This window comes from Aphelocoma coerulescens, chromosome 6, assembly GCF_041296385.1.
Source record: "Aphelocoma coerulescens isolate FSJ_1873_10779 chromosome 6, UR_Acoe_1.0, whole genome shotgun sequence".
In the NCBI taxonomy this organism is placed as follows: domain Eukaryota; kingdom Metazoa; phylum Chordata; class Aves; order Passeriformes; family Corvidae; genus Aphelocoma; species Aphelocoma coerulescens.
Genome location: NC_091020.1, coordinates 26,261,544 through 26,287,472, shown reverse-complemented (window position 1 = coordinate 26,287,472; position 25,929 = coordinate 26,261,544). Strand labels below are relative to the sequence as shown.

At 39.2% G+C, this 25,929-nt stretch overlaps 1 protein-coding gene across 4 annotated transcripts in view; it reads left to right on the top strand.

Moving 5' to 3' along the window:
* LOC138112860 (VPS10 domain-containing receptor SorCS1-like) overlaps positions 1-25,929 on the top strand; it is a 270,350-nt gene that overhangs the window by 109,128 nt on the left and 135,293 nt on the right. For 3 of the 4 annotated variants that reach the window (XM_069020456.1, XM_069020453.1, XM_069020454.1), the window contains exon 3: positions 14,821-14,920. In XM_069020456.1, coding sequence (XP_068876557.1) covers positions 14,821-14,920 — 100 coding nt within the window. Of the gene's footprint in view, positions 1-13,963; positions 14,030-14,820; positions 14,921-25,929 lie in introns of those variants that run through there. The other variant, XM_069020455.1, reaches the window with a different exon arrangement.

Here is a 25,929-nt window from a genome sequence, read left to right as displayed (position 1 = left end):
ATTCTCACACTGCCACCCAGGCTGAGTTCCTTGACTCTCAGCAGCCTCACACTGTTGAAAACTTCATGGGACCACTGCTGTGCTGTGTGGATGAGTCAGCTTTCCATTTTCAAAGCAGCTTTACTTTTTTCTTGCAAACACACATTTCTCATAAAAAAACTCTGTCTTACTTTCTGAAGTTTGTCATGGTCCTCCCTCAGAGCCACGGTTGTCTCCATTGCTATGAGAATATCCATCATGTTCAACCACTGTTCACAATCACCTGGCCTAATGGTTCTAGGTGCAAGGGCTTTCCTTTCAGAACCTCCTCTCTGCAGGTTTTGTTTGCTAATTGTAATGAAGTTAAAAGAGCTAATCCAGTCTTAGCTGTATCCTATACCTGATTTTTCTTGCTGATAGTTGAGATTATACAGGCTATTCCTTTTTCTTCCCTCTTTTGAACCAGTAAATTTTGCTAAAATGGAAGTGTGCAGAATTTCATTTTTATTTTAATGAACTGCTGCTGGGAGAGTCCTTCCCTTTTTGAACTCAATCACTTTGTCAGCTTGATTAGTCAAATTGCTGGTGAATCTATTACTCTTCTCCATAATCATGAGTGTGGTTGCATTATTAAACATCTTTCTCTGTCCTACACACAAGCAGAGTTCAAAGGGGTGAAGGAGAGCACCAACCCACAACAATTAGTAGTACAGTGGCTGAGAGAGCTCCCCTCAGATGGATGATGCTCCTAAATTGAAGTTTTGTATCACTTGAGAATTACTGCATCTCAGTGTTTTCCTTGCTGTAAAGGAGGATTTGCTTGAAACTAATTTCACTGTGTTGGTGATTGCTGCAGTAGCAGCCCCAGCTGTTGTTTTAATGCTTAGACAGCTACGGATGCATCAGTACTTGAGCTGACTGTCCTCTCTTTCCTACAAAGCCTGGACCTTTCACATCTCAGATGTAAAAAAATCTGCTCCTTCTGTTTTTTCCAAGGAAATTCCATTCAGGAGCTTTTCTGAAAAGTTTTGCTTCGGCAGGTTGGCATTTTCTAAAGTGAAAAGGTATCTGAGGCATTTCCAAGTGACCCTGCAGATGCCCGAATTAAATTTCAGTTTTATCCCTGAACTTTCAAATACTGTGTTTGTGTGTATGTGGCTTTGTTTTTTGTTTTATTGTGTTTTTTTTTTTCTTTTTGTTGTTTGCTTTGTTTTTCCCCCCAGCCACTCTTTCTAGGCAGAAGCACAAACCTGTGAACTAATGAAGATTGTTCAGGCAGTGTGACAGCACAAATGTCAAAAATACTCTTTGAGGCTTCTCCAGGACTCCTGGAGAACTTGGGAGTTGTCAGGGGAAAGTTACACCATTATGAACTTACTTAGCAGTCTGGACAAACTTACTTGGCTGTCTAGACAAACAGAGTTTCTGTTTTATGAGGATCTTTGCATTTTTGAAACTAGTAAAACATGATAGTAAAAAGGACTGTGAAATCTGTCACTAAATGGATGATGTCATTCAGGCAGCTACTAGGAAGGCTGGACAGGTCCCTGGAAGATGTGTTGATTCTATTCGGAAACTGTCACTTGATGGAGAACATCCTTAGGGAAAATTTATTTTCAAGGGAAAAGATCTACTAGGACACATTACACTCTTGCATGGGTGGCACAGCAACAGGAGGTTACAGGCTCTGCTTTACTGTTAACAGTGAAAGGCTCATCAGCAACGTGGAGGTACCACAAGATCTGATGTCACTGTGTTCTCCAGAGGTTCTGGTTCAAGGATTCAAGTGCAACAAGCACAGGCATATTTTTTGTGTTTTATTTGTGGTGATGCCAGCTGTCACCAGCTGCAGGGTGTATGGAATTGGGCTACTGCTGAGAGTGCCACTGAGACAGCATTACAGGTATTGCCTCTCTGCTTATTGTGCTGCTCTCCTGGAAAGCCCAAATGCCTCTGCCAGGCGCAGGAGCAATAAGAAATCCTCGTGGGATGCACACACAATAACCCCTCTCTCTCACAGAAAGCTGTTCCCACTGCATTCCTGTTGCTGCAGCAACTAGAAGTAAGAAGTCTGACTTGTCAGGGGCTTGCCCAATCTCCCCCAGCTCTGCTTTCCCTACTTTCTGTGGGTTGGTCTGGCCCCAGATCTTGAACAGCGAGGCAGGAATATTTCAGTTTTGCCCATGTGTCTGAGCAGTCCTTGGGCTGGCTGTGTGGGGAGGCATCAGTGAACCTTTTCTCTTAGGTGCCTGACACTTTTCTCTTCTGATTGACATGCCTCTCTTGAAGCCAGCTTAAAAAGTGTTTGCACTTGAAGCAAGTGGAGCAAATTCTAATTTGTCTGGAATGGGCCCTCCTGTTAAATGTTAAACTGACCTTTTCAAGAGAAATTTACTTGATAGTTCTAAGTGAAGCCCTGCTTTAAGCTAAACTTGTCACTACGACATGATTAAAATCACTTAAATGTACATCAGTTGCACATATTATTAATGGAAATTGAAATCAGCTTAAATGGTAACCATAAATTTTAAAACAGGGGGAAGAGGATGGAGACAGAAAAACCCATACATGATGTGAAGGTGAAGGTGCCCTACTCACCCAAAAATTAGATGCGCTGAACAGGGAACTTTATTCTGAAGCAGTAAAAAATCATCAACTACTTTTTTTGGTGTATTTTTCCAGTCTTCCAATTCTCTCCTATTGCAAAGGGGAATTCAGTGCATTTTTGGCAGGAATTTGACCTGTGAAGATGTAGAAGGATTGGTCACAGTTGTCTGGTCTTATTTCACCTGCTACAGGACCTTTAAGCAATAAATGAGTGGATTTCTGGCAGCGTGATAGGTGGTGAAGATGTGTGTGTGTGTAGATAGGGCTGAAAGGGGGATTTGGGGCATACATGTGATCCATGAATGTCTGCTCCCCACTTGAACTGCACATTTAAAATCTTGCACCTGTTCTTGACTCCTTGCCTTCCCCACCACCCAGAGTCACAGCTGCAGTGTTTGGCTACCGTAGCAACTGTTACTTAAAGTGTCTGTTCTAATTGGGCACTAATAAATCAAAACTGAATTGAAGACCTTCCACTTACAGTCATTTATCAGTGACTTTCTATCACACAGCAGGATAGGACTTGGCAACCATCTCCCAGAGAAATGTCCAGGGACTTATGAAGGTCCTTTTTGAGGGTATTATCTTTATGTAGCTGTGTGACCTTTGTCACTCCAAGTGCAAATCGAACCTTTTGTAATTAATAATGCTTTTTCTACCAGCCTTGGCTTTCACACAGGTGAAATTAGCATGGCTTTTCCCAGCTGTTTTGGGACATTGGGGGCTTATATGGCTTTAGTGGTCAAGTGTGAAATTTGGTTGGCAAGGCTGAAATTTTTTGAGCATGTTAGAAGATACACCTTTATTAAGGGCGTTGGTGGTGGCTGAGGATGACAGGTCTGTTATAAGAAGGTGGAAATAATTTTCAGGTACTTGGCTGAGTTCCTGTTAGTAGCATTATTTTAATGACTAGATTGTATAATTAATGTCTTTATACACCCACATCTTTGGAAAGACCTTCCTTATCATTTTAATTCCAAATAAATTAAGAACAGTTGGCTTGTGGGGAAAGTAAGTCTTCTGGTCAATATTTTCTTTTAAGAGACTTTAATGTAGGTTGTGAGTTGTGGACTAGTATAGCCTATCAGTAAGGGTTTTAGTGTCAGGGACTCTTCTGAACATGTTTCAATATGCAGTCCCTATTTTCTTACAAACAGAAAATGTAATTAAAACAAGATGCTGTAATGCAGGGCAAAATAGTAACCTGATCTTGTACAAAATGTTTCTTATATGGAATTTACAGCCAAGCTTTAGCTTACTTTTAACTTACTTTTATCTTTTACCACTAACATAAAAGCAAATCCCATTTTATCTGTAGCTGTTGCTGACTTAAAGATGACTTTCAAAATCAAAGAACCCGAAGAGCTGAGCTCATTTCTAGACTGTCAGCCTGCAATTCCTCTATGCACAAATGCCAGTGTGTCAGTTTGCTAATAGACTGTTTGAACAGCTCACCTTGACCACAGCTTGCTCTGTTCTTAACACACAGCACATGCTCCTGACCATTTTTTCCCACAGAGCGATTGGGAGCATGCATTCTCCACAGGCCTGGAAAACAGCATTAATCTTCTGCTGTGTACTTTCATTTCATTTCCTGTAAAAATCCATCTTCTGCTATTGGAGTTGACCTAAGGTTAGATGTCACAGGAACAAATTACTGTCACTTGCTCAATACCCCAAGAGTAGCTATAAATAGCAAGCTTTATAACCCCACTGATCCTTGAGATACATAGTGATAAATATGCTTCTACCAACCAAGAGATAAAAAATAAAGCTGCGTGGCTCTGGGTGGTGTCTATTATTTGAAGCTGACACAACTGGTAGAGATGCATCACTCAAATTGCTTTAAAAAGAAAAAATAGTAACACTCGTATTTGTCTGCTTTTAAAGCATTAATTAGTGATTTTTGGGTAGAGTAGTCCAGTAGCACAGCTTTTAGATCCAGCAACAACAAATTCCTTCTTAGGTACTGTGGTGTGGTAAGAGTCAAGCTAGCAGCTCATTGTGCTCACTGCTTGGACTCAGAGAATGAATTGAAAACCTTTCCAGTGGAACAATTTTCTTCTGGGAAATGCAGCATTATTCAGATAAATCTTCTGCAATATTTTAAAAACAAAATCTTGACAGAAAATGTAGGAATAACCTGAAAGTGTGTTTCATTTTGATTTTTCTCCTTGTTTCATTGGAGTTTTTTCCTGTAGGGTGACAGCCAGACTGTGTTATAATATATTCAGTTGAATGGATAATGGTAACACTGGTACAAGTGAAATGAAACACTCTGAATTACTATTTTTTTAATTTAATCTCTTTCCCTCCTGTATTCTTACTCCATCCAGACTTTGGGAATAATGATATTTTAAAGCAAGGCAAAAAAAAGAAAAAATTAGCATTGCCTAAGGGATGAGAATTGCATCTTCCAACTAACTTTAATAGGAATTAATGCATGAAGCACATTTTTAGCTGGTTTTAAAATGCTACTGGTCCTTGGGAGTTACTCCATTATAACAACTAAGGGGCTCGGACAGTGATTTTGACAATAATGTCTTGGGCTGTCTGGATCTTTTAAGCTTTCTAGCTGTTGATTTGCACTGGCAGGATAGAATGAAGATTGCGTATTGTGTTGCAAATGCTTGGATGGTGCTAGCCAGAAAATCTTTTCTCTGGCTTTTAGTACATACCCTGCAGAAGACCTGCAATGCATTTATGACTCAGTAAAACTGCTCCTTACTCTTAATTGGAGGTGGGCTAAAGCAGCTTTTTGGGTGTATAATGTGCCTGTGGATGCTCAGGCAGCTCTGGTGAACAAGTATCAAACTTTCTAACTGAGCTCAGCCTGCTGTGAGAGTTTTTTTAGCCAAGCTGCAGTGACCTCAGTGTTATGATGGGGTGGGAAGTGTAGGACATGTATGGTTGTCTCATCTCCCTGATTAATGGAAAAGCTTCCTGTTGCTCTGCCCTCAAGCTACAAAATCCATTAACAACCCCTTGGGGTGCCTGAAATTTATTCTGGCCATTACCATCAATTAGAAAGTTAATAGCGTGATGATTGCTGGGCTCCAATCCCAGCTATTTGTGTGATTTACACCAGACTGGGGTGAAAATGGGAAGAATCAACACTCAAGGAACCACTTTATGAGCAAGAATTTGGCATTAAGGGTGTGCTGATGTCAGTATGCCCCTGCAAACATATGGCAAGAAGAATCATTAGTCATCCTCAATCCTAATTTAGAAGGCAGCTTTTGATTTAAACGTATGGAAGAACGACTTTAATATCCGTCACAGCTAAGCTGAGGTTTGTTTTGTTGATGACCATAAGCCTTGAGTGGAGGCTGGGTCTGTGGGAATGGCTGCATTCTGAATTTCAGTGTTGCAGGGTGTTCACCACCGTGATGAAGGAAGGGCAGAAATTTGCATTCTACCCTGTTTATTTGTTTTGACAAACAAGTCAGGTGGACAGGGAGATCCTCCAGACTGGTGCTCTTCCACTTATATTCCACTGATTCCCCAAAATTCCCCTAAGGTAGCAAGGCAAAAGCCTGTTGTCAGTCATTCCTTTCTTTGGGGTCTTTAACTCAAAATAATGTTGTGAAGGCAAATGGAAAAGTATTGAAAACCAGTACTATGGGCTTAGGGACAGAGAAAGTGCTTGGATCATACATACCATCAGATGAACAAGCATCAGTAACCTGTCAGCTTTTGGTATGTATTTGGTATCATATTTTTGTTGGTATATATTAATTAGCCACCCAAAAAATGTGGAGTTACTGGTCCTTCCCACATGCATCTGGATGTTGTGGCACGAAATGACTCACAGAAAGAGCAGGAGAGATGGCACTAATGTTTCAGCCAGAGCACCACTTGAACCAGCCTCTTGAGCCTTTCACTGAGAGGGTCAAGTGGAGGTCTTGCTTTGATGGCTATTCCTTTGTTTCTCACTGCTGGCTTTCACCCAGCACTGGATTAGAATAGCTGAAGGGGTTGTGATTGCCAGCCTCTCTATGCTGCTCTTGACTTATGCAGTCAGTGAGGGACTGGAGATGAGTCTTTGAGGCCTCAGGGAGATGAGGAGCTGAAAGGGAGATTTGAGAGGGACAGTTCTGGAAAGTCACCTGCTCTGCTGCTCTGAGGAGATGGAAGCGATGGAGAGGGAAGACCCAGTTCCTTCCCCTTATCAGTGGCAAACACCAGCCTTGCTGGGAGTCTGGCAACCAGGCAAAATAGGTGGAAAGTCCACAGTTATTTTTCAGAAATCGTCTGCCCTTGACATTCTATACCCTTTCCCAGAGCTAATCCTGCAAGTGGTCATTTAGCACGGCAAAGAGGGGTTCTAGAATGTAGGTGATGCCCCAAAACGGGGTTGCCCATAGGAAATAGTGGATTTACAGTCTACTCCTGCAAAACAGTGCCTTGGAAACACTTCTAGAACAGAGTCCAGTCACATCTCAGTGCATTATTTTTCACACAAAAGCTGGGTAATTGTACACTTGAAATAAAAATCTTCACGTCTTGCATTCTGACAGCAAAGATCCTTCTGATTTCCTGGAAGCAGTTGCTTCCAAGCAAGGGCAAATTGATCATTGAAGCTGTCCAGTTCCATGTTTATGATGGTGCATCTCCATAGTAAATAGTTTGGATTTACATAAGTGTGATCAGGATCTGATCTCTGATCAGCAAGCAGAGGAGTGGGGAATCTGAATATGGATTTTATCAACTGCCAGAATCTTCTGTTCTTAGCCTGCTGACATGGGAAACCATTGCACTCTGCAGTTAAAGGATGTTTATCCATCAAACAAGATAGGACAGGCATCTAAAATTAGAGAAGCAGTAAAAGGAGGAGGGGTAAAGTGCATCATTCCCATCTAATCCAAATTTGATCTTTTTTCAGGCTAAAATACTTGATTTTGCTCTTTTCTTTGGCTATCCAACCTTTATGCAGCAATGTCTCTGAAGCCTGAAGATAAAAAGCCCTTCTCCACAATACAGCAGAATGTTACTTCTGCTAAAAAAGGCAGTGACATCAGAAACTGATATTTCAAAAATCTTTTGATGACATCTTACAAGCACAGAATGTCTCTCAATTTTTTCACATGAAAGTTTGTTCTGAGTTATTGTTCCTTGGCTAGTTTGGTAAGATAGGAGGGTCTGAAATACATGTCACCCAGAGCTAAAACAGATACATCTACATTGGTGTTTTAGCTTTACCTCATCATATTTTTGATTCTGTACTACTGATTATCTGTGCCCCTTCAGTCAGTTTGGGACAGCTGTCCTGGCTATGCTTCCTCCCAGCTTTTTGTGCTCTTCCTCACTGACACTAAACAATCCTTGACTTAGGGTAAGTTACCAAAACGTTCGTGTGTTATCAACATTATTCTCATACTGAATCCAACACAGAACACTGTACCAGCTGCTAAGGAGAAATGACCTCTATTCCAGCCAAAACCAGGATAATGGTTCTCATTCATGTGCTACCCTGATTATTACAGGAACTCTTCTTTCCCTGTCCTTACCTTTGACAGTCATGTGTCTTGCTGCTGTCTAGTGCTGTGCATTGTGGTATGAGTGGATTTGTTCTTCTGTCTTGTCCAACTGGAAACTCTTGCACTTTCATCATAATTGACCATTTCCTTCACCTTTCATCTGACAAAGATGAGAGTAAGAAATAACCTCACCCTGACTGCATGATTTCCTTTCATCCCATACAACCTGTCTTGTCTCCCATTGGAATATTCCCACTGTCATCATCCCTTGACTTCTGAAGCAATTGACCAAATTCTTATTACCTTGACAGAGGAACAAGTATTCTCTGCTTCCATAGGTTGGTAACCTGAGTTACTAATTCTCCACTGAAACAGCATGGAAGGCAATAGGCAAATTTATTTTTCTTCAACCATTATTTGAAGGAGAAACAAGCATCTGTGTCGCCTACAGATTATGTCTCATGGCCCTCTCACTCCCCTATTTTCTTTCTTTCTAAATTGGGTAATATTTTGAAAAAATATCCAACACGATATGTAGACTGGGGATTGGATGATAAAATATGAGCTGCTTTTCCTGCTTGTCACATCTTTAAATTATTTATAGCAATAATCAGCTGAACTATATTAAGCCAAAAATTACAAGAAATTTCAGTGTGTAGGTTTCTGTTCATTTAGATTACTCCAAATAAAAGTTGATTGAAAATGAAAAGAAGAAAATTGAATTACTTTAACTGATTATGCAGAAAAATGTCAATTTAATAGTTTCTTATTGTTTCTTTGTAATTTTTTTACTCCCTCTCCAAGGCTTTTTGGTGGCTTCTGCAGGTGGGAAACTTCATTTTGTGATGAGAAAATTCTTCCCATGAGAGGAAAAAAATACACATTTCATTAAACTCATAGAAATTTATGACTTAATTTCTAGTAAAATCTACAGTCAACTCAGACTGGAAGCAAAATATTTTCAAAATGAAGGTTTTAATCTGTGTTAAAATGCCTATTTAAAGTGTTTTTAATTTTGTATTTCATCATTTTGCCATTGATAGCAAGACTTTTTCCAATCCTTATTTGCACACACAAAACCCCAGAAAATTACAAGTGTCAGGATGGACTGGGAAGATGGTGGAGCCTGAGGGGACTTGAATTTGGCTCTGTCACAGACTTCCTTCAAATGCAGGATTAATTATCTTGTCTTTCCCTCTGTTTCCCCACCTAGAGAGTGGGAACAGTCCTATTTGCCAGCCTGCTGAGGGCCTCATGAGAAAAAAGTAGTAAGAAATCTGTTCACTTAGGCCATGAGACGTGGGTCCCTTGAGTTTTGAAATATCTTATTTTTCTTTACTCTGGAAATGTCTATAAATTGAATTTCAACTTCCTGGATAAATTTGAAGTGTTTTAATGTTGTGACATGCGCAGTACTGTTACAGATTTTTAAAGAAATGCTGACCAACTGTTTGGCTTGTCCCTGCTGTCAGACCACTGCCCTCTTGAACCAAACTCTTATGACACTCTTATGAAACCCTTTTCAACATGGAAATTCTGTCCAAGGACGCAGAACTTCCTGTGTTTACATCTTGCAATTGCTCTTCCAGGTGGGATTGTAAAACTCCATTCAAAATGTGTCAGTCTCCATGAGCTAAGCAAACAGATCCCATTAGAAATGTGAAAAGCCTTGGGGAATTATTTATACAATGAATTAAAAAGACAGACAGTGGTGAGAAGTGTCCTGGTGAAGCAAGGTAATTTGCAAAGCAAGAGTAACTTTCTGTGAAAATAAAGAATGAATTTAAAAAAAAAAAAAAAGTTTCACCCTAAGAAACTGAGATGAGGCATTAGTACTTTCTGGAAAAAATACCAGGGTCGCACATGAAGGAGTTAAATCAAAAGAGGCATTAGACCAGAAGGGATATCTATCAATGCCTTGTGAAAAGCTAACAGGAGGAACATGTGAACATAAATGGCTAGCTGTTGAAGAAGACTTTGACATTACTAGCTTTTGTGAAACATGGTGGTATGACAAAAATCAATGGGAAACTTTACTACCTGGCTGTGAAACCAAAGTAAAGCGTTTCAATTTAAGGGATGAAGGAATAGCACCTCAACCTCAAAGTCTTCCCAGAAAAAAAGAGTGCAAGAGTCAACAACTCTACAGCAAAGTTTACAAACAGGCTTAAAACATGGCATACAGGATTACAAATTTGCTCCAGAATTACCAGCTCCAGTATTTTTCACATTCAGACATGAAAGATCATTTTTAATGTCTTAATTATTCCTTATTCAAAAACTTGTTTGTTTGAAAGCCTTTTGTAAGTGCAGCTCGTGGCTCTGCAGTTCTGCCTTCTGTGATCTGAAAGGCTTCTTTCCAAAAATCTGTTCTTGTAGAGATTAATATGATAGCAACTGGCAAATCTTGTGCTCACCTGACCATTCCCTTTGGAGGCAAACCAGGTGGCAAACTCAGTTATGTGTGAGGTTGGAACACAAGATCTAATAGTCATTGCTTAACTTAAAAATGCCTGGCTTGTGCCAGGGATAAATTCATGTGCAGAGGGAGAAAAAGGGCAGAGCACATCTCTTCACACGGCTCCTGGTCAGACAGGCTGCCCTGCTCTGCTGCTCAGGGACCACATCACAGGAGCTTCTGGTCCTGCCTCCCAGGGCCAGCTGCCACTTGGACCACAGTTAGAGCAGCAAATTCAGCTGTGGAGGAAAGAGGGGAATAAGGACATGAAACAGAGCGTTCTCATGGTGGATTTGGGGGAAGCAGTCAAGTTAATGTGTGAAAACCAGGCGTGACTGGTGGGAGAAGAAAAAAAAGCAAATGGTGCCAATTAAAGTGATTGCTTCTTAATGATGTGTGTTATAACAAGTAACCTAATCTGTTAACATGGGAAGAAAGCTGTACTCTAATAAGCAGGAGACATGAGACAGCTTAAAGTCTGCAAGTCATGTTTTTCTTTTTTTCTCATGGAGTATTCCAGAAAGATCTTGATGCAAAAAAAAAAAAAAACAAACAACAAAAAAAACAAACCAAACAAAAAAAAACCCTCTTGACCAAATGATCAGCTGTTCGATTCTTCAGGTCTTCAGCATCTTATGTAAAATAACTACAGTCAGCCTTAAGTTTGTGACAAAGGAGAAAACTAGGGAATTTATTTAATCTCTGTATTCAAACTGACAGTACTCTGAATGTCAGGCTGTGCTTCTTGAGAAAGAAGAAAATTTCCATAGGGTTCATGTTGCTGGTTGATTCAGAATGCCTATTATAGTTGTGAAATATTGGTAGGAATGGATTGAGATATATTCATGACAGTAGGTGGACTAATGGAATTCAGGGACTTTATTTAAAATGTGCAGGAGTTTATTATAATAGTGTAATAGAAATGTCATTTACCCTGACGGGAGGAGAGGGAAAAACCCTGTCAATGAATAATAATGAAGTTGTTTAAATGTCAGCTTTCTTGCAAATAGTTTGCAAAATAGAAATCATGCCACATGTTTCTAGTTTTGTTTTAATTTATTACTGGGAAAATCAGAGCTTCAATCCCATAATTTTGGTACTTTTTTATACTGTGAAATGAGCTAGTGATCATGAAAATGTTTATCTTCTTGCATTGTCTTCTGCTTAACTGAAAACATAGGGAGTTGGATTTTAAACAGCTACTGGTAAAATTTGGGATTTAATGATAGCAATTGCAACTAATATGGTGGGACAAATGTGAAGTTCAGAATTGAGTCTAAATACTTTTATTTTCTGAATATTATTCTTCTACTGTCATCTGCATTTCAGTGACTTCCACAATGTAAGAATCACATCCCCCTTCTCCCCCCGAACAGTTTGAGAAACCATTGCAACACAATCTACAAAAGACACAATAAAATAGGGCTTCCTGTTCACTCATTTACATGTAGCTATTTCATTAGCTGTAGCTATTTAGAAAGCAGAGTTTAATTTTTGTGTTTTAAGCTTGACATGTCCTGGGTTTAGTCCTTTCTGGTGATTTATCCGGGCATTTGCTTACTCCTGTCATGGATGGACTAAAACTGATTTCTCTCTGCAGAACTTCAGAGGAGCAGCCTTCCACACAAGATGTGGAGATGTTGGTTGCTACATATCCTTTCCCCTTCAGATAACTGGGATTGAAGTTGGTGTTCCTACTCTGTCATTAGTGCCTACACCCTGCTGAGGTGCATCTGTCTTTTGCAGCACTTCCAGGTTGGGCTGGCTTCCTGGGCCATGCAATGGCTGATGTGTTTTCATGCGTTAGGAGTCTCATGCTGCTTTATAATACCCATTTAATAAGACAAACAAATAGCTCGTTATGTAGGCTACTAATCAGTGCTGGCTTGTATACATATATATATATGTAATAACAATAAGATGAATGCAGGTTGGTGATACCCCTGGTTAGATCCCAGCAGAGACTTCCCATGGATGCAGTGTTTCCTTTGATCCAATTCTTTTTTTCCACTGCTCTGCAAATGTATATATTACCATTTCTTTGTGTTAAAACAGTTATGGATGTCTATCTGCTGTTGTATATGTAACGTTTGCCTCCCCATTAAAATTAAGGGTATTTGTAAAGTGGTACAAAAGTAAAAATTGGTAAGTGGGAAGGTAGAAGGACTGGCTATTGTCAGTTTAGAACACGAAAATGAGAGTAAGATCTAATAGTAGCTCCTTCGATTGCTTGCAAATTTGTTCATCTGAAAAAAAATGTTTTTCTAAGCCTTTAAATCTTTCAGTTTCTTTTATAGATGTTGACAGAAGCACACGCTTCCATCTGTATAGAGTGTTACCTGTAAATAAAGCTATGAATGCAAAACAATTGCCTAGAGATTTGAAGTAAGAAGTGGCTGGCAATTCTGAGATTACCATTTGCAATAGGATGTTGACATGAGTTTGCCTGTGTTGTGGCAGGGGTATTGGCTGCCTTTCTTGAACAATTTCAAAGCAAGCTTTATGTCTCAGATTTTCTTTGCTCCTATCCCCTTTTGAAAGATCCCATTTTGAATTCACTGTCACTGGTGTATGAGAAAAAGCAGCATTATTTTGTAAATACATTTTTCCTAACTCAGCAGGTCAGATTTACTCCTTACAATCTTTGTATGTCTTTGTCAGCTCAAACTTCACAAAGGGTAGGTTTTGGGGTTTAGGCAGAGAGCAGCAGAAATACTCACTTTTGAGAAGACTGGGTGGTGAGGTGGGGCAGGGTAGCAAAGTGGAGCTGCAGTCCTTGGCCAGGCTGTGTTCAGCATCTTGCTGTGGATCCCCTTACCTGGATGCTGGAGCATCTCTGAAATATTTGGTAACAGAAACAACCATAACAGTATCCCACTCCTCAGTCCACTGAGGAAATAGCTCAGTTAGTTTCTGTGCTCCTGAGAGAGATGACCTTATAAAGGCAAAGCTCAGTCAGCAGATGATGTTAATGTTCTAAACACCAAAGGTCATACATGCACATGGGAGGGCATGGGTTTATTGGAGGAAAGGAGAAATCTATGGATATAAACCATAGGGCAATTGTTATATGAGCAGGCAGATACGTGCAAAGGCTTCTATAAAGTTTCTAAATAGAAAGATTCAACTTTAATGCAGATTCATGTTTTAGTGCAATTCATCTTTCATGGATAAAACCTTAGGCTGCTGTTTTCTTGTTTTGTTCATGTACTGAGTGCAAAATCTGAAATCCCAGAATCTGAAATATGAATGTAGGTATGGTACTTGATTTAGAAATGTACCACACTCCATATGCCACCAAAAAGAAAAAAGAGTAAGCATTAAAGGTCTTAAATGCCTTTGTGAATTTAGCCACTGTTGGAGCCCTGATAGGAGAGAACCTGCAAAAACTGGGTACCAAGATTTTACTTGAGAATGTCTGGTTTTGGAGGGCACAGCAAAAAGGAAAATTCATGTTACTGCTTGCAAGTGAAGTTCTGTATGGGCCCATTTGTACATCTTACAGGTGAGATACAGGAATATGTTATGCTTTTGAATGTCTGTTACCCAGATACTACATGTCCCTTTCTGCAATTTATGGGCACCAACTGTACTGGTTTGGGCTGTTTATCTAAATCCCTGGGATACTGGGACAGAATTCAGGCAAGCATGAGCTGCATAATGAACAAAAACCTCTGCTGATGCTTGATCCTGCTTCTGGTCCCATGTGAGGTGTAACTCCTACAGGAACACTGAACAGTCTCATTTGTTCACTTACTTTGTTCTTCCCCAAGACACGTAGTCAGTGTTTTTATGGGCAACACTCATTTCAGAAATACTTCATTTTCTCTACTGAACAGTGGCTTTTAAAGCAAGAATAAAATGCATGTGTCCACCCTCTCTGCTAGTCAGTGTCAGAGAAGGTACTTTGGAATACACTGAAATAAGCCATCTTAAAACTGAGCTTGGAGTGTATGATGAACTGATAACCTTAGTCTCTTGCTGTCTGCTGTTTGGCATTTCTGACAATCATTATCATCTTCTATATGCAGAATGTATTTCCTATTGTACATATTTAAGATGCTTTGGGAAGATGCTGGTTTAATTTTTTCTAATCTAATTTAAATGCAAATTATCAACACTCACATGATGCTGTGTGTATATAATTAAGTATCATTATATACTACATGAATCATTGAAAAAGCTCTAGAGAGCCATTCCGCTATTTAAAGCATGACTTACATTGAAAAGCTGCCAAGTGACTTGTGGTTTTGTGATTAAGTGTTTGTACTTATAAGAATCTCTCTTGAATTGTAGGTCCACAGATTATGGGACAACATATGAGAAACTGAATGATAAAGTTGGTCTGAAGACTATTTTGAGCTACTTGTATGTTTGCCCAACAAACAAACGTAAGGTAGGTGATGATGTGGTTAGCTCCTTTTGGCTTTATGATGCTATTTCTGTTCTGGAGATCTCTTCCAATTCTTTCAGTGTCTGTTACTATTTAAATGGCAGGAATCTCTCTGTCACTCTTGCCTTGAAAAAATGCGTGGCTTTAGTACCACCTACACCTGTTGCCAGTAACACTTGAGGGAAAGATGGCCATTAAATGGATAGGCATCACATGTACCGTGCATGTAATTGTTTGCTCACCTTCTGGATGGTGTTGATTTTGTGTTCTGAAAGGGAGAGAGACTCGTTAAAATGGCAGAAATGCATCTACAGTGACCAGATTGTATATAACATTATCTGTCTTTTAAGGGCTCCCAATAGTGAACTGAACAGGATTTGACAAATTCCTGCAGAGAAAATGCCTTAGAACCTCAGAAGGTTTTAATCATTCAGACACCCTACTGACTAACAATTTACTATGAATTTATAATGCTGACATACTCATGAAAGGAATCTGGATGCCTTTTTTGAGACACATTTTTGACAAAATTTTTCGTTTTCTACTCCTTGGTTTTCAGTCCTTGTGCATAGTTTGAGTCACTACAGGCAAAACTGAATTGCACTGGCAGAAAGTGTTAGTAAAGAGTCACCTCTAAAGGAGGCTGGGTGTATTTGGGCAGCTGATCTTGCTACAATGCTGTTCTCACTACACTGAAACAATTAAGTGTTCTTTAAGACGGACTGTGAAAGGAAGAGGGAGCTGTCCTAACCAGAGAGGACAATGCTTGGCAGTTTAAATTGCAATTAAATGGCCCCAAATTAGCAGAGAGATGTCATCTCATTGCAGCTGACCCTTAGGAAGATATGAAGCTCTTCTCTAGGAGCTAAAGAATCAAATTTGCAGATCACTTAAATGTCTTTCAGCATTCTTGTTAAGCCAAGTGAAGTGCAGGCTGGTGCTGAACAGCCTTTATCACCTCTGGCTGCATCCTGCACCCTCTCACTCCCTGCCTTTCTCTGCCACCCTTGTTTGTGTAGCTGTCTGATGAGCTGGATCCAGGACTGAGCTGCCTGAAGACTAATCCCTTTCCAGCTCAAAAACTAAGTAGATGAAAGTAAAACAGCTTTTAGGCAGAAGTGTGGAACCATCTTTTCTGGCAGAAGTCTGCTGTAAAGTTGGCCTACAATCAATATGGGACAGTGCCAGAGGAAAGCTGCAACACCTGGGATGAGAGGACCTATGTCATGGTCTAAGATTGAATTTTTCAAAGTTTATTTCAGCAGGAGCAGAGTTAGGCTTGCAGGGAGAACTTTTGGAGGCCCTGCTTATGCTGTTTCTATAGAGTATCAGGCCATTCCATCAATAAACATTTAATTTTAGACACCCATATAGTTCTCTGAGGCTAAGAGGGCACAGGGAAGAAAGTGTAGAGCTACCTTATGTTTCCGCACTAAGAGTACTTCTACAGTGAAAGCAAAAATATTATGCTTGTTGGGGAATGAAAAGGAAGGAAACATATTTATAAATTTTGCCACCAAGGAAAAATCTATGGATCCTGGGACCTGATCCCCTCTCCTCCCCTGAAATTCTGATAACACTTTCAGAAATTCTGGCCATTTTGAAAGTTGTATCTTGTTTCACTAATCTGGGCTGGGTGGATGGCTGCAGAAGTACTTTTAAAAGGTGCAACTTGACTACTCTAAACTCCATGAATTTTATAAAACTCGTATTCTTCATGTGAAGGGTTTATACACTGCTGCAGTTAGTACGGGGCAAATGCTAACAGTGTGTTTTCCCTAAATATTAGCTATATGTGGTGATTTCTCTGACTGCACCTGTAGCCTTCGATCTCCTTTGTTCCACAAGGCCTGCCTTAGCAGAGAGAAAAGGCTTCTTCAGTAGCAGAAAAGAAATGGTGCATTTTTCATCTTGAAGTTATTGGATGAGAGATCTTGCTACAGCAGTGATCCATAAGGGGGGTCAGCATGTACTTAACTTACTGAAGCTGCCTTGTTTTGGAAAAAAAATAAAATTATTTTAGCACATATTTAACTTTCAGGAGTAGTTCCACTGAAACAGAAGGTAAATTTTGAACTTAGCTTACTCAGGACTGATAGCTTGTAATGAAAAAAGCAAGTGTACCATTTATGTAAGTCTTGTCTCTTCTTTGCAAAGCAGAGCAGTTAGAACAGTGAATGGTAGAATGCATGTTATTGGATTTATTAAAATAATTGATAGCTTTGTTCATGAATTTCTGATGATTTTCACATTCTGGAAAAGAACAAACAGCATGTGTTGAATAAATTGTTTGTTGTAATTTATTTGCTCTTCTCTATCTAGAAAAAAAATGGGTCTATAAATACCCAGTATTTGCAGAGCTTCCCACAGCCCATGAATGCCAATTTATTTCTAAAAGCTTTTGACTTCCAATTCTTGTCTCTTTATTGAACAAAATTAAATCCTTTAACCAGACATTGCAGGCAATGTCATATTGCAAAAGGGTGCTTGGAAACCAAAAATTAGAACAAAGTCAACCATTATTTACAATTTAAACTGACAACCTATTGCTGTTGCTTGGCGTTTTTCTGAATTACAATATTTACTGAAGGAAATGACAGAAAGTGGTTACTAACATAGTAATGTGTAAGTCCTGGCAAAGAGAAGTGGAAACATTTTTTAGAATTCTTTTCCTTTTACTGAATTACTGTGCTACCTGGTTGTATGACTGATGACACAGATCAGGGGTAAAAAGTGTACCACATGGATCTTGCCAAAGACACAGAGCCTGTCTGAGTATTTGTCAACAAGTCTCTGGAAGAGGTATGTGCAGTGTGCAATAAATCCCTAGGCTTAGGTATGTCAACATTGGTTTATTTGTTAGGTTCATAGAGCCTTTTGCAATGAGGAAAAAAAAATTATTTGAATGCTTCTACATGAAGAAATACTGTTTCAGAATAATGCTGATGGGTTACAAACTAAACTAAAATAGAAATCCAAGTTGATACCTTGAAATTACATTTTCACAGAAGTGTGTCATTCATTTTCCTAGAAACTCACATGCAGTAAGGTTTACAGTGTTTCTCTATAAAAGCCTTTCAGATAGGTTATTTTTACTCATTGCATGGAAAATCATAGGCATACACACATAAAAAGTGAAAGGATCGTGGTGGGGACTCTAGAATTTGTTTAAGTGGAGGTTTTCTTTGACTCAGAAAGTGCTGCTGGCTAATTTAAATGCTGTATCCTTGTAGGAAGCACACTGTGTTCTCTGCAAAGAGCGGGTTTGTGCAGCCCATTCGTTCTTTGTACTTTCGAGCCCCTTGTATCTGTGTATCTTCAGTTAATTAATAAATGCTGGGTGGTAGTATCTACCAGTGAGTTTTATGCTTTTAATAGGACTAGTGCATCAGATATTTCCTGTGGGTTTGAATTTTTGTGGTAGTGTTTGTTTGTTTGTTTTGTTTGTTTAATTTTTTCTCTCCCTTTCTGCAGGCATGCCTTGATGTTTTTCGCTTTATTCCTCCAACTGTTCAGATTTTAATTGCTGTGGGGAACAGTGTTCCCTTCTTTTTTTTCCTCTCTTTAAAGATGAATGGATTACAGATGCCTTCCTCTTCCTTGATATTCACTGCTTGTGTTTATCACCTTTACAGTGTGTTAAGCATTGTCCTGTTGAGTGTGTAGCACCAAGATAGCAGATACTTATTGTAAATATAATTGTGTGGGTTTCAATGCTGGCTAGATCCCCAACTACTTCAAAATTCTTTCTATTAATGAGTTTTAAATGAAAGGAAATTAAAGGAATGGCAGCCTAGCCTTCTGTTCTTTCTAGCATTGGCTGGTGGTACTGCACAGAATAGTTGGCAGAAGTTTCTGTTAGTCAAGGCAGGAGAAAATTTACCCTTATTAGCTGAAATGGGAATGATTGCTACTTTCTATCCTGTGGTATTAGGTGAGTTTATTCGATTTAGGGAAGTTCTGTTTCTGAAATGTAAATTGCCCCCTTGTATAAAGGGTAAGACCAAGAGCTGTGTGCTTTACACTTGCCTTTGTACCCACTCTTCTGAGAGTTGGGGAAAATGTCCGTAGAGGTGAACAGTTTCACCTGGCATTGCTGTTTCTCAAGAGTCTGGTTACCCTCAGTTGCTAAAATCAGATTGGGAACACTTCCAAATATCCTCTCTCTGACCTGCCTCACCATGGAAGCTTTCAGAACTCTGATGTGATGGCAGCTCTTGATTTTTTCAGTCAAGGCAAAACAGTTATTTCCAGCAGTGTCCTCCTTGTAGCCTCTGTAAATCGTAGTGTGAAGGCTGTCAGTTTATACTGGAGAGGTTGGTGCTCAGCAGAGCTCTGAGCACACCTCACCGTAGACTGAGTCGGTCCCGTGGTGGTCAGGGGATGGCATCCTTAGCAAATTAGGCACACTGGGAAACCAGCCTCTGTCAGTCATGCCAATAGCACATTGTGTGATTGCAGTCCCCTCTTGCTGAGATAAAATCAATTATTTTCTTGCTCTCCTCTTTTCATTAGGAAGGAAAGGTCCTTGTTAGCTGCAGGCTGTGAGTGCAGCCTTCAAAGAGGTAGTCATAAGAGACCAAAAAGGCATATGTGAATGGTTGGAATTGTTTGGGGTTTTGTGGTTGGTGTTTTTTTGGGGTTGGGTTTTTTTTGTTTGTTTGTTTTTCTTTGTTTTGGTTTTTTTTTAATATTGTAGTGGACAGGAGATTTCAAGGAGATGTTTACTGAGAATGTTCTCGTACCTTTTTAAAGGGAGGAACCCCCTTGTACTGCAGTGTTTTGGAAAGATCAAAACATTAATTTGGTCAAATGAAAACTTCTGTTTGATGAAACACTATATAGCATAGAATGGTGCATGAAATGTCTCTTACGCTACGACCACAAGCAATGATTCCTTGTAGCCTCATAATTTGCTTCAGAGAGAGTGTTTTGGAGGGAGGGAGTCGAGGGACTGTGGTGTGGGATTTATCTCCTGTTTTCACTTACCTGATAGGCAGTTTGGGTTAGATAGTACTACACATGCCTTTAATCCAGTGCTCAGAACATAGGGATTCTTCTTCACTTGTATTGTTTTTCTAAATACGGTGGCCTAAATCTGTTCCATTCAGCAGTTTGAGCTAAAGATTCCACCTCACCAGAAAAGGGTTGAAATCCTGAACCTACAAGAGAATGATCTTGGACTGCAGGGGTGGTTCAATGGATAACACTGTACACATGCAAACAGTTCACTACCCACAGGAAAAGGGATGTCTCACACTGAGAATTAAGAAGTCTTTAATTTTCTGCAGTTCAGCAGTAATGATGGATTAAGTCGCCTGCTTTACAAGCCTCTGGTGGTGGTAACTGGAAAATCTGATAATCTTGGGATGTCCTTGGGTTAATGCAATTACAGTTTTCACTTTTGCTTGTAATACCTTTAGATTCAAGAGTAATTCTAGCTGTGAGCCAGATGAACAAGTATAGACTTGATTTCCATTTCAGAAGACTGTCTTTTCTGCCTTCCATGAAAACAAGGATAATTTTTTACTAGTTTAGAAAGGTGGATTGTTCCTCACATCTGTTGGATATGATCTGGCAGTTGAGTGGTTTCTCTAAGTCAATAAAGATGTGTCAAGTGGACTGACTGTAGAGCTGGTGCTGTCTTTAAGACCGAGTTAATGGGGAAACCAATAATTAATGATTATTTGGTACATGGTAACAAATTGAAGGCAGATCCTCATCTTTCAAAGTGAATTTTTTTTACTTTTGAAATGTCTGGCAGCATTTGCTACCACACTTTCTGATTCCTGGCTGCAGTACATGACAGCTCTCACAATAGCCATTACACACAAAGCCCTTGCCATTACTCTACATCCATATCTCTTCTTGGATATGAAGTGAAATCAAAGCCCATTTATTCCACTTCTGCTCTTGTAAGCCTATCAAAAATAGTGGCAGTTTTGACATTTCCTCACTCAAAGTAGCTCTACAGTCTGCCTTTGTATCTCACAGAAATCTCCAAGGGCACACTGGGTGTTGATACTAATGATAGGGAGGTATAAGCCATGGAATTCAACTTTAGAGTTTCAAAAGTGTTCTTTCCATTCTGAGTCTGTTCCCTGTTTTCTACAAATTATATATGGATAATTAAAATTTATGCAACATAATCTCTTGTTGAATGTCCTTCAATTCTTTTATCCCTTTTTAATTCCTCCCTGATTCACCAAATACTCTGGAACAGATGATATCCCTTTTGGCAAGGAAGGATATATGCCAGCAGCTTAGAGAGCACGGGAGCAGTATGTTGTTAGTTGCAGACCATATACAGGCAGCTGGGATTGATGGTAGTGCAAGAACAGACCTGTCTTATTTTCAAACTTGTAGTTCCATCCATTTCCATAAGTAAGACAGGCTGTTTAAACCAGGAAGAAAGCCAGTTGCCATAATATTGATATTTTTTTCCTATGAAAAACTGGTCCCAAGTGGTTGAAAATCAGTTTGTTCAGTGTCCCATAAAGTTGGGTTAAAAATATGTACAGCAGGGTTGTTTTCAGTTACCTTCTGGATTTTGAGGTATTAAAGATACATAACTAATTCTCTCTTTTATCTCTTTTCCCTGTTGTGTTGTGGTAGGAACATACTTTTTTGGTCATCAAATTTGGAAGTTGTCTTCATACTATACATCTTCAAAAGTTCACCTTCAAGGGAAAAAGAACGTGATACTGTGATATAACCATACAATGGCTCTTTTGTGGTATGTTGGAAATGATAATGTAAAAAATAACAAATGTTGTTTGAATATTGACCACTCAAGCCTCCCTTGCTAGGCCTGCAGCAAAGTACTATATGTTAATTAGCAGATAGTGTAATCTGTAGGGCATGTTTGCCAGCAGATTGCAACTGCTCACTCCTTCTGCAGCCTAGATACGTTGTTAGGAACAAATGAATGATGAAATGACAGGATACTCGAGGGTTTTGCCTTCTGTCTAGCTGCACTTGGAGTACAGGGAGAAGAAAGTGGAGAAAATAAACAAGAAAAATGTTCTTGATTATTAAACTTCTGATTGATAAGTGCTAGTAAATGCAGAGAGAGGGGAGTGATGGCAAAGATTAATGGATGTAATTAGAAAGCCATCTACTGCTAAGAAAATGTGGAATTTTACTTGTATGCAAATAGCATGAGAATTAGAGACCAACAAGTGATGCCTCATATATCAAATTGAGAATAAGAGGTCCTTGAGGAAGCAGCCAATCTTCATGGAGAAAATGGGAATAATTAAGTGTTTGGTATGAAAAAGATATTGCAAAACCCATAAATGAGCTTTTCCTTTTAGTGCTACTAAGTGAAAGGCTTAGGTTTCTTGTCGTGGGGACAGAGAGAGATTTTCCAGAGCCAGAATAATAATAATATGTCTAATAATTTAAAAAATAAATAAAAAATAAAAAAGTCAAAACAAAACAAACAAAAAAAAACCCAAACCAAACAAAAAAAACCCCAAAACCCACAACCAAAAAAACACCAACCCCACCTCCCCCAAAAAAACAAACAAACAAAAAAACTCCCAACAACAACAAAAAACCGACTAGAATTTAACAGAAACCAGAGAATTCAAGGGTCAAAACTTACTGAAAATAAGGCACTGTAATCCCTACATTTTCTATTGTGTCTTTTGATTCCCATCTCTCCACCTCTTTCTCAATAGTAGTCAAAAAAGGAATTAAAACATTTAGGAAGGGCATATAACTTGTGGAGCAAGGAAAATACAATGCTTGCCACAGCTTTGAGAGTAATGGCATGGGGAGGCTGTGGATGGAAACACAGAATTCATTCTCTTTCTGTTTATCACGACGTGCCTTTCAGCTGGGCATGGGTCTCCCACAAATTTGCACAAACTCAGTTTTTCTGTGGAGGAATCTCTTCTACCATGTTCCTAAGTACTGAATTGTGGTGAGTGTTTCTGTAAAGGTAAATGCTTTAGGCATACGTGAGAACAAAGGAGAGAAAGCTGTTGAGGAAGCAGAGCAGTGATAATGGCAATCGCTGGAGGCAGTGCTGAGGGTGGTGTTGAGAGTGACATTCACCAGGTAGACCAAAATGTGTTCATAAAGAACTATCAGAGGAGTTCTTGCTGTGTATTCTGATTCTATGGATTAATCCCTAGACCACTGTTTCCTGAGCATTTTTTCATGGACAGGGGAGTGAAATCAGACCATGGTGAATATGCAGGGCACACTTGCGCCTTCACAGTGTTTTTGGGCACATTTGCTAAGAAAAACGTGTGAGGATTTGAGGGAAATACTTGGTAGTAAATTTTGAGTGTGGCCAACTGTTACCATAAATCTGTGAGCAACACTTTTGTTGCTTTTTCTTAAACTGACAGTGCAGCTAAAAAGCTGGTGAAATATTTTCAAAAAATAATGTTTTACAGAAATATTTAAATTAGCACCGTATTTGACAAGCAAAAATCAAATTTGCAGTTTTCTGTTGCATATAGAATATTATGAATAATGGATTTTGTTATTTAGAGAAAGAAAAAAATCATATTGTTTGAAAGCACTTATTCCTAGTCAAAACATTATTTTTTTCTGCTGAGGTCATGTAAGAATTTTCTGTCTTGAAGAGAATGATGTTAGAATAACAATGTTTTGGGTGCAAAAAGCTAAAACAATTTTGTTTTGAAATGTTTCCTTTTAAAATTCTCTAGAGATTTACCAAGATAAATTCTACTGAAAACAGTGGAACATAATAATGGTATTTAAATTACATTTTTAATCACTTTGCTGATTCTGTTGTTAAGTCTGCTCTGAACAGCTTCAATGCAGTAAAACACTGAATTCTCCACTGCACATAGCATTTAGGTCTCTGCCTCTGTGTAAACATAAAATCTCTTCAGCCTCCAGTCCCATGTACCTAATTCCTTCATTAGAGGTAATAAGGAGAATTAGAAGGGAACTGTGATCTGGTCCTTGCATTACAAATCCTCTCCGTGCAGGCATTTCTCAGGGTTTTCTCTCCTTTGTGGAGTGCTGAGATGTTTATGTGTTTGTATCAATATCTTTTTCCACACAGACCAAAGATAGACAGAAATCCGTGGAATATGTTCTCCGTGTAACTGCACAGTTACCAACAGAACCTAATGATGCCTAATCTTAATGCAGAATTAGATCTATCTTCATCAGATATGGTTAAAAGAAAATCTCCTTCCCTTGGCTTAGGGCTCCTTTGCACAGCACATTGCACAGAGTTTGAATATTTTTTTTCTGTGTTGCTTTTTTTTCTGACAGAATATGTTTTAGAGGATTTAGCCTTGTGTATGTGCTGTGGTTGCTGGGCTCTCTTTCTGATTCCTCATAGGTTCAGCAATTTCTGTGAACTCTACTCTTGAGCATTTTTGTGTGCTCTGGATGTAGCTTTCTGGTGAAGACAATCCATTAGAAGTAATTCCTTAATAATAAGCATGGCAATGGGCTTACAGCTGTTCCTGGGCATTATTCAGCCCTGAGAACATAAAATCGTATTATTGTGACTCACCCTTCTGCGTCAAGACCAAGATTCTTCTGTCCTATTTATAAGTCAAGAATTTATGGGAAGAGATTTTTTTTTCCCTCCATGTTTGAACAGCATCTGTTCCTTGGGTTCTGGTGCACAACTTGTTTTCCATTTATAATTATTGCTAATAGTAAATAATCAATGTAATAGCATAGCATATCTGAATGACAGCAGTTTGTGCTTAGTTTTAGGCAGTTAAGGGAGAAATACAAACACATCCATATGCCCTCCCTAGTGTCATGTTACTCAGCTCCCAGAAAGTAAAGAACAACTGCAGATGAACCAAAGTAGTATCAACTGGGGAAGAAAGTGCGAGTTTCTCTTCTTCTACTCAGTGCCTTTGCTCATTTATGGATTTTTGTTAATAGGTAGTTCAGGAGAAATATTTTCAGTCCTAGTTTATGAATGAGATCAAATGTATGTTTTGCTAAGATCAAAAAATAATCAGCTGCAGACAGAAGCTGAACACAGGATTTTCATTGAAATCCTATCCATAAAATCATCTTTTCTCCTAATTCTGGACTATTATTCTGGAAGATCACAATCTTCCAATCTTCCAGATCTCCCTTTGTACCATTTCTTTCTGAGATGGAATTGCAAGCTGCAATCCACCCATGCAAGTTTGTGCCCTTCATTTGTACTGCTTAAAGACATAAACCAACCTTCTCACAAAAAAAGAAAAAAAAGGTGCAGAAAGGAAAGCATCAATCATTTGAACCTGTTTGGGACAGTAGCAGTAGGTTATCGTGGAGTGACAGAGGAAGCTTAATTCAGTCATTCAGTGATTCAGTGTAGAAGTGGGCAAATCATTGCTGCTCCAGACCCCTGTGTGCCTAACACCAGTGGCATGGCAATATTCCTTTTTAAACTTTAATACATTTCTCTAACAAAAATATGTCTGACACTTCAAACCTTGGAGCTGAGAGCTGTCTCCCAAGTCACGTTCCTTGTTAAGCTGTGTCACTGTTCTCTTTCTGTACTACCCCTACCAGCAAAACTTTTCCACCTGCTCCAGGATGTCAAGCCTTTCCTGTTGCTACTGTTTCAAGCCTGTGCTGCCATTTGCAAGCTCTCACAGGAGCATTCAGTCAATTACCACCAAAGGCTCCCATTGTTCCAAAGAGACTGACCTTCCCCCCTCAGGCACCAATTAAAATCTATTACTCTTTTCCCATCATATTTGCTGTAGTTGGAGCTCTGGCTCTTTGCCTGGTAGAACTTGTTGGGTTTTCCTCTCCTTTTCATTATTACTGAAACTTTTCTAAAGATGGCAGGAGTGAAAATTCCAAACCACATATGTATGTACCTTGGGTACAACAACAACATTTCAATGAGATTTTTAATTTAATCTCTCTTCCAGTTGTCATCATGGATATAAGAAAAATCCAAGTGAAAGAATCGATATGTTTCACATGATGACATGGCTTACTTCCTTCCTCTTTTTGTTTTCTTCCTTCAGCTAATGTGCCCCAATTATTCT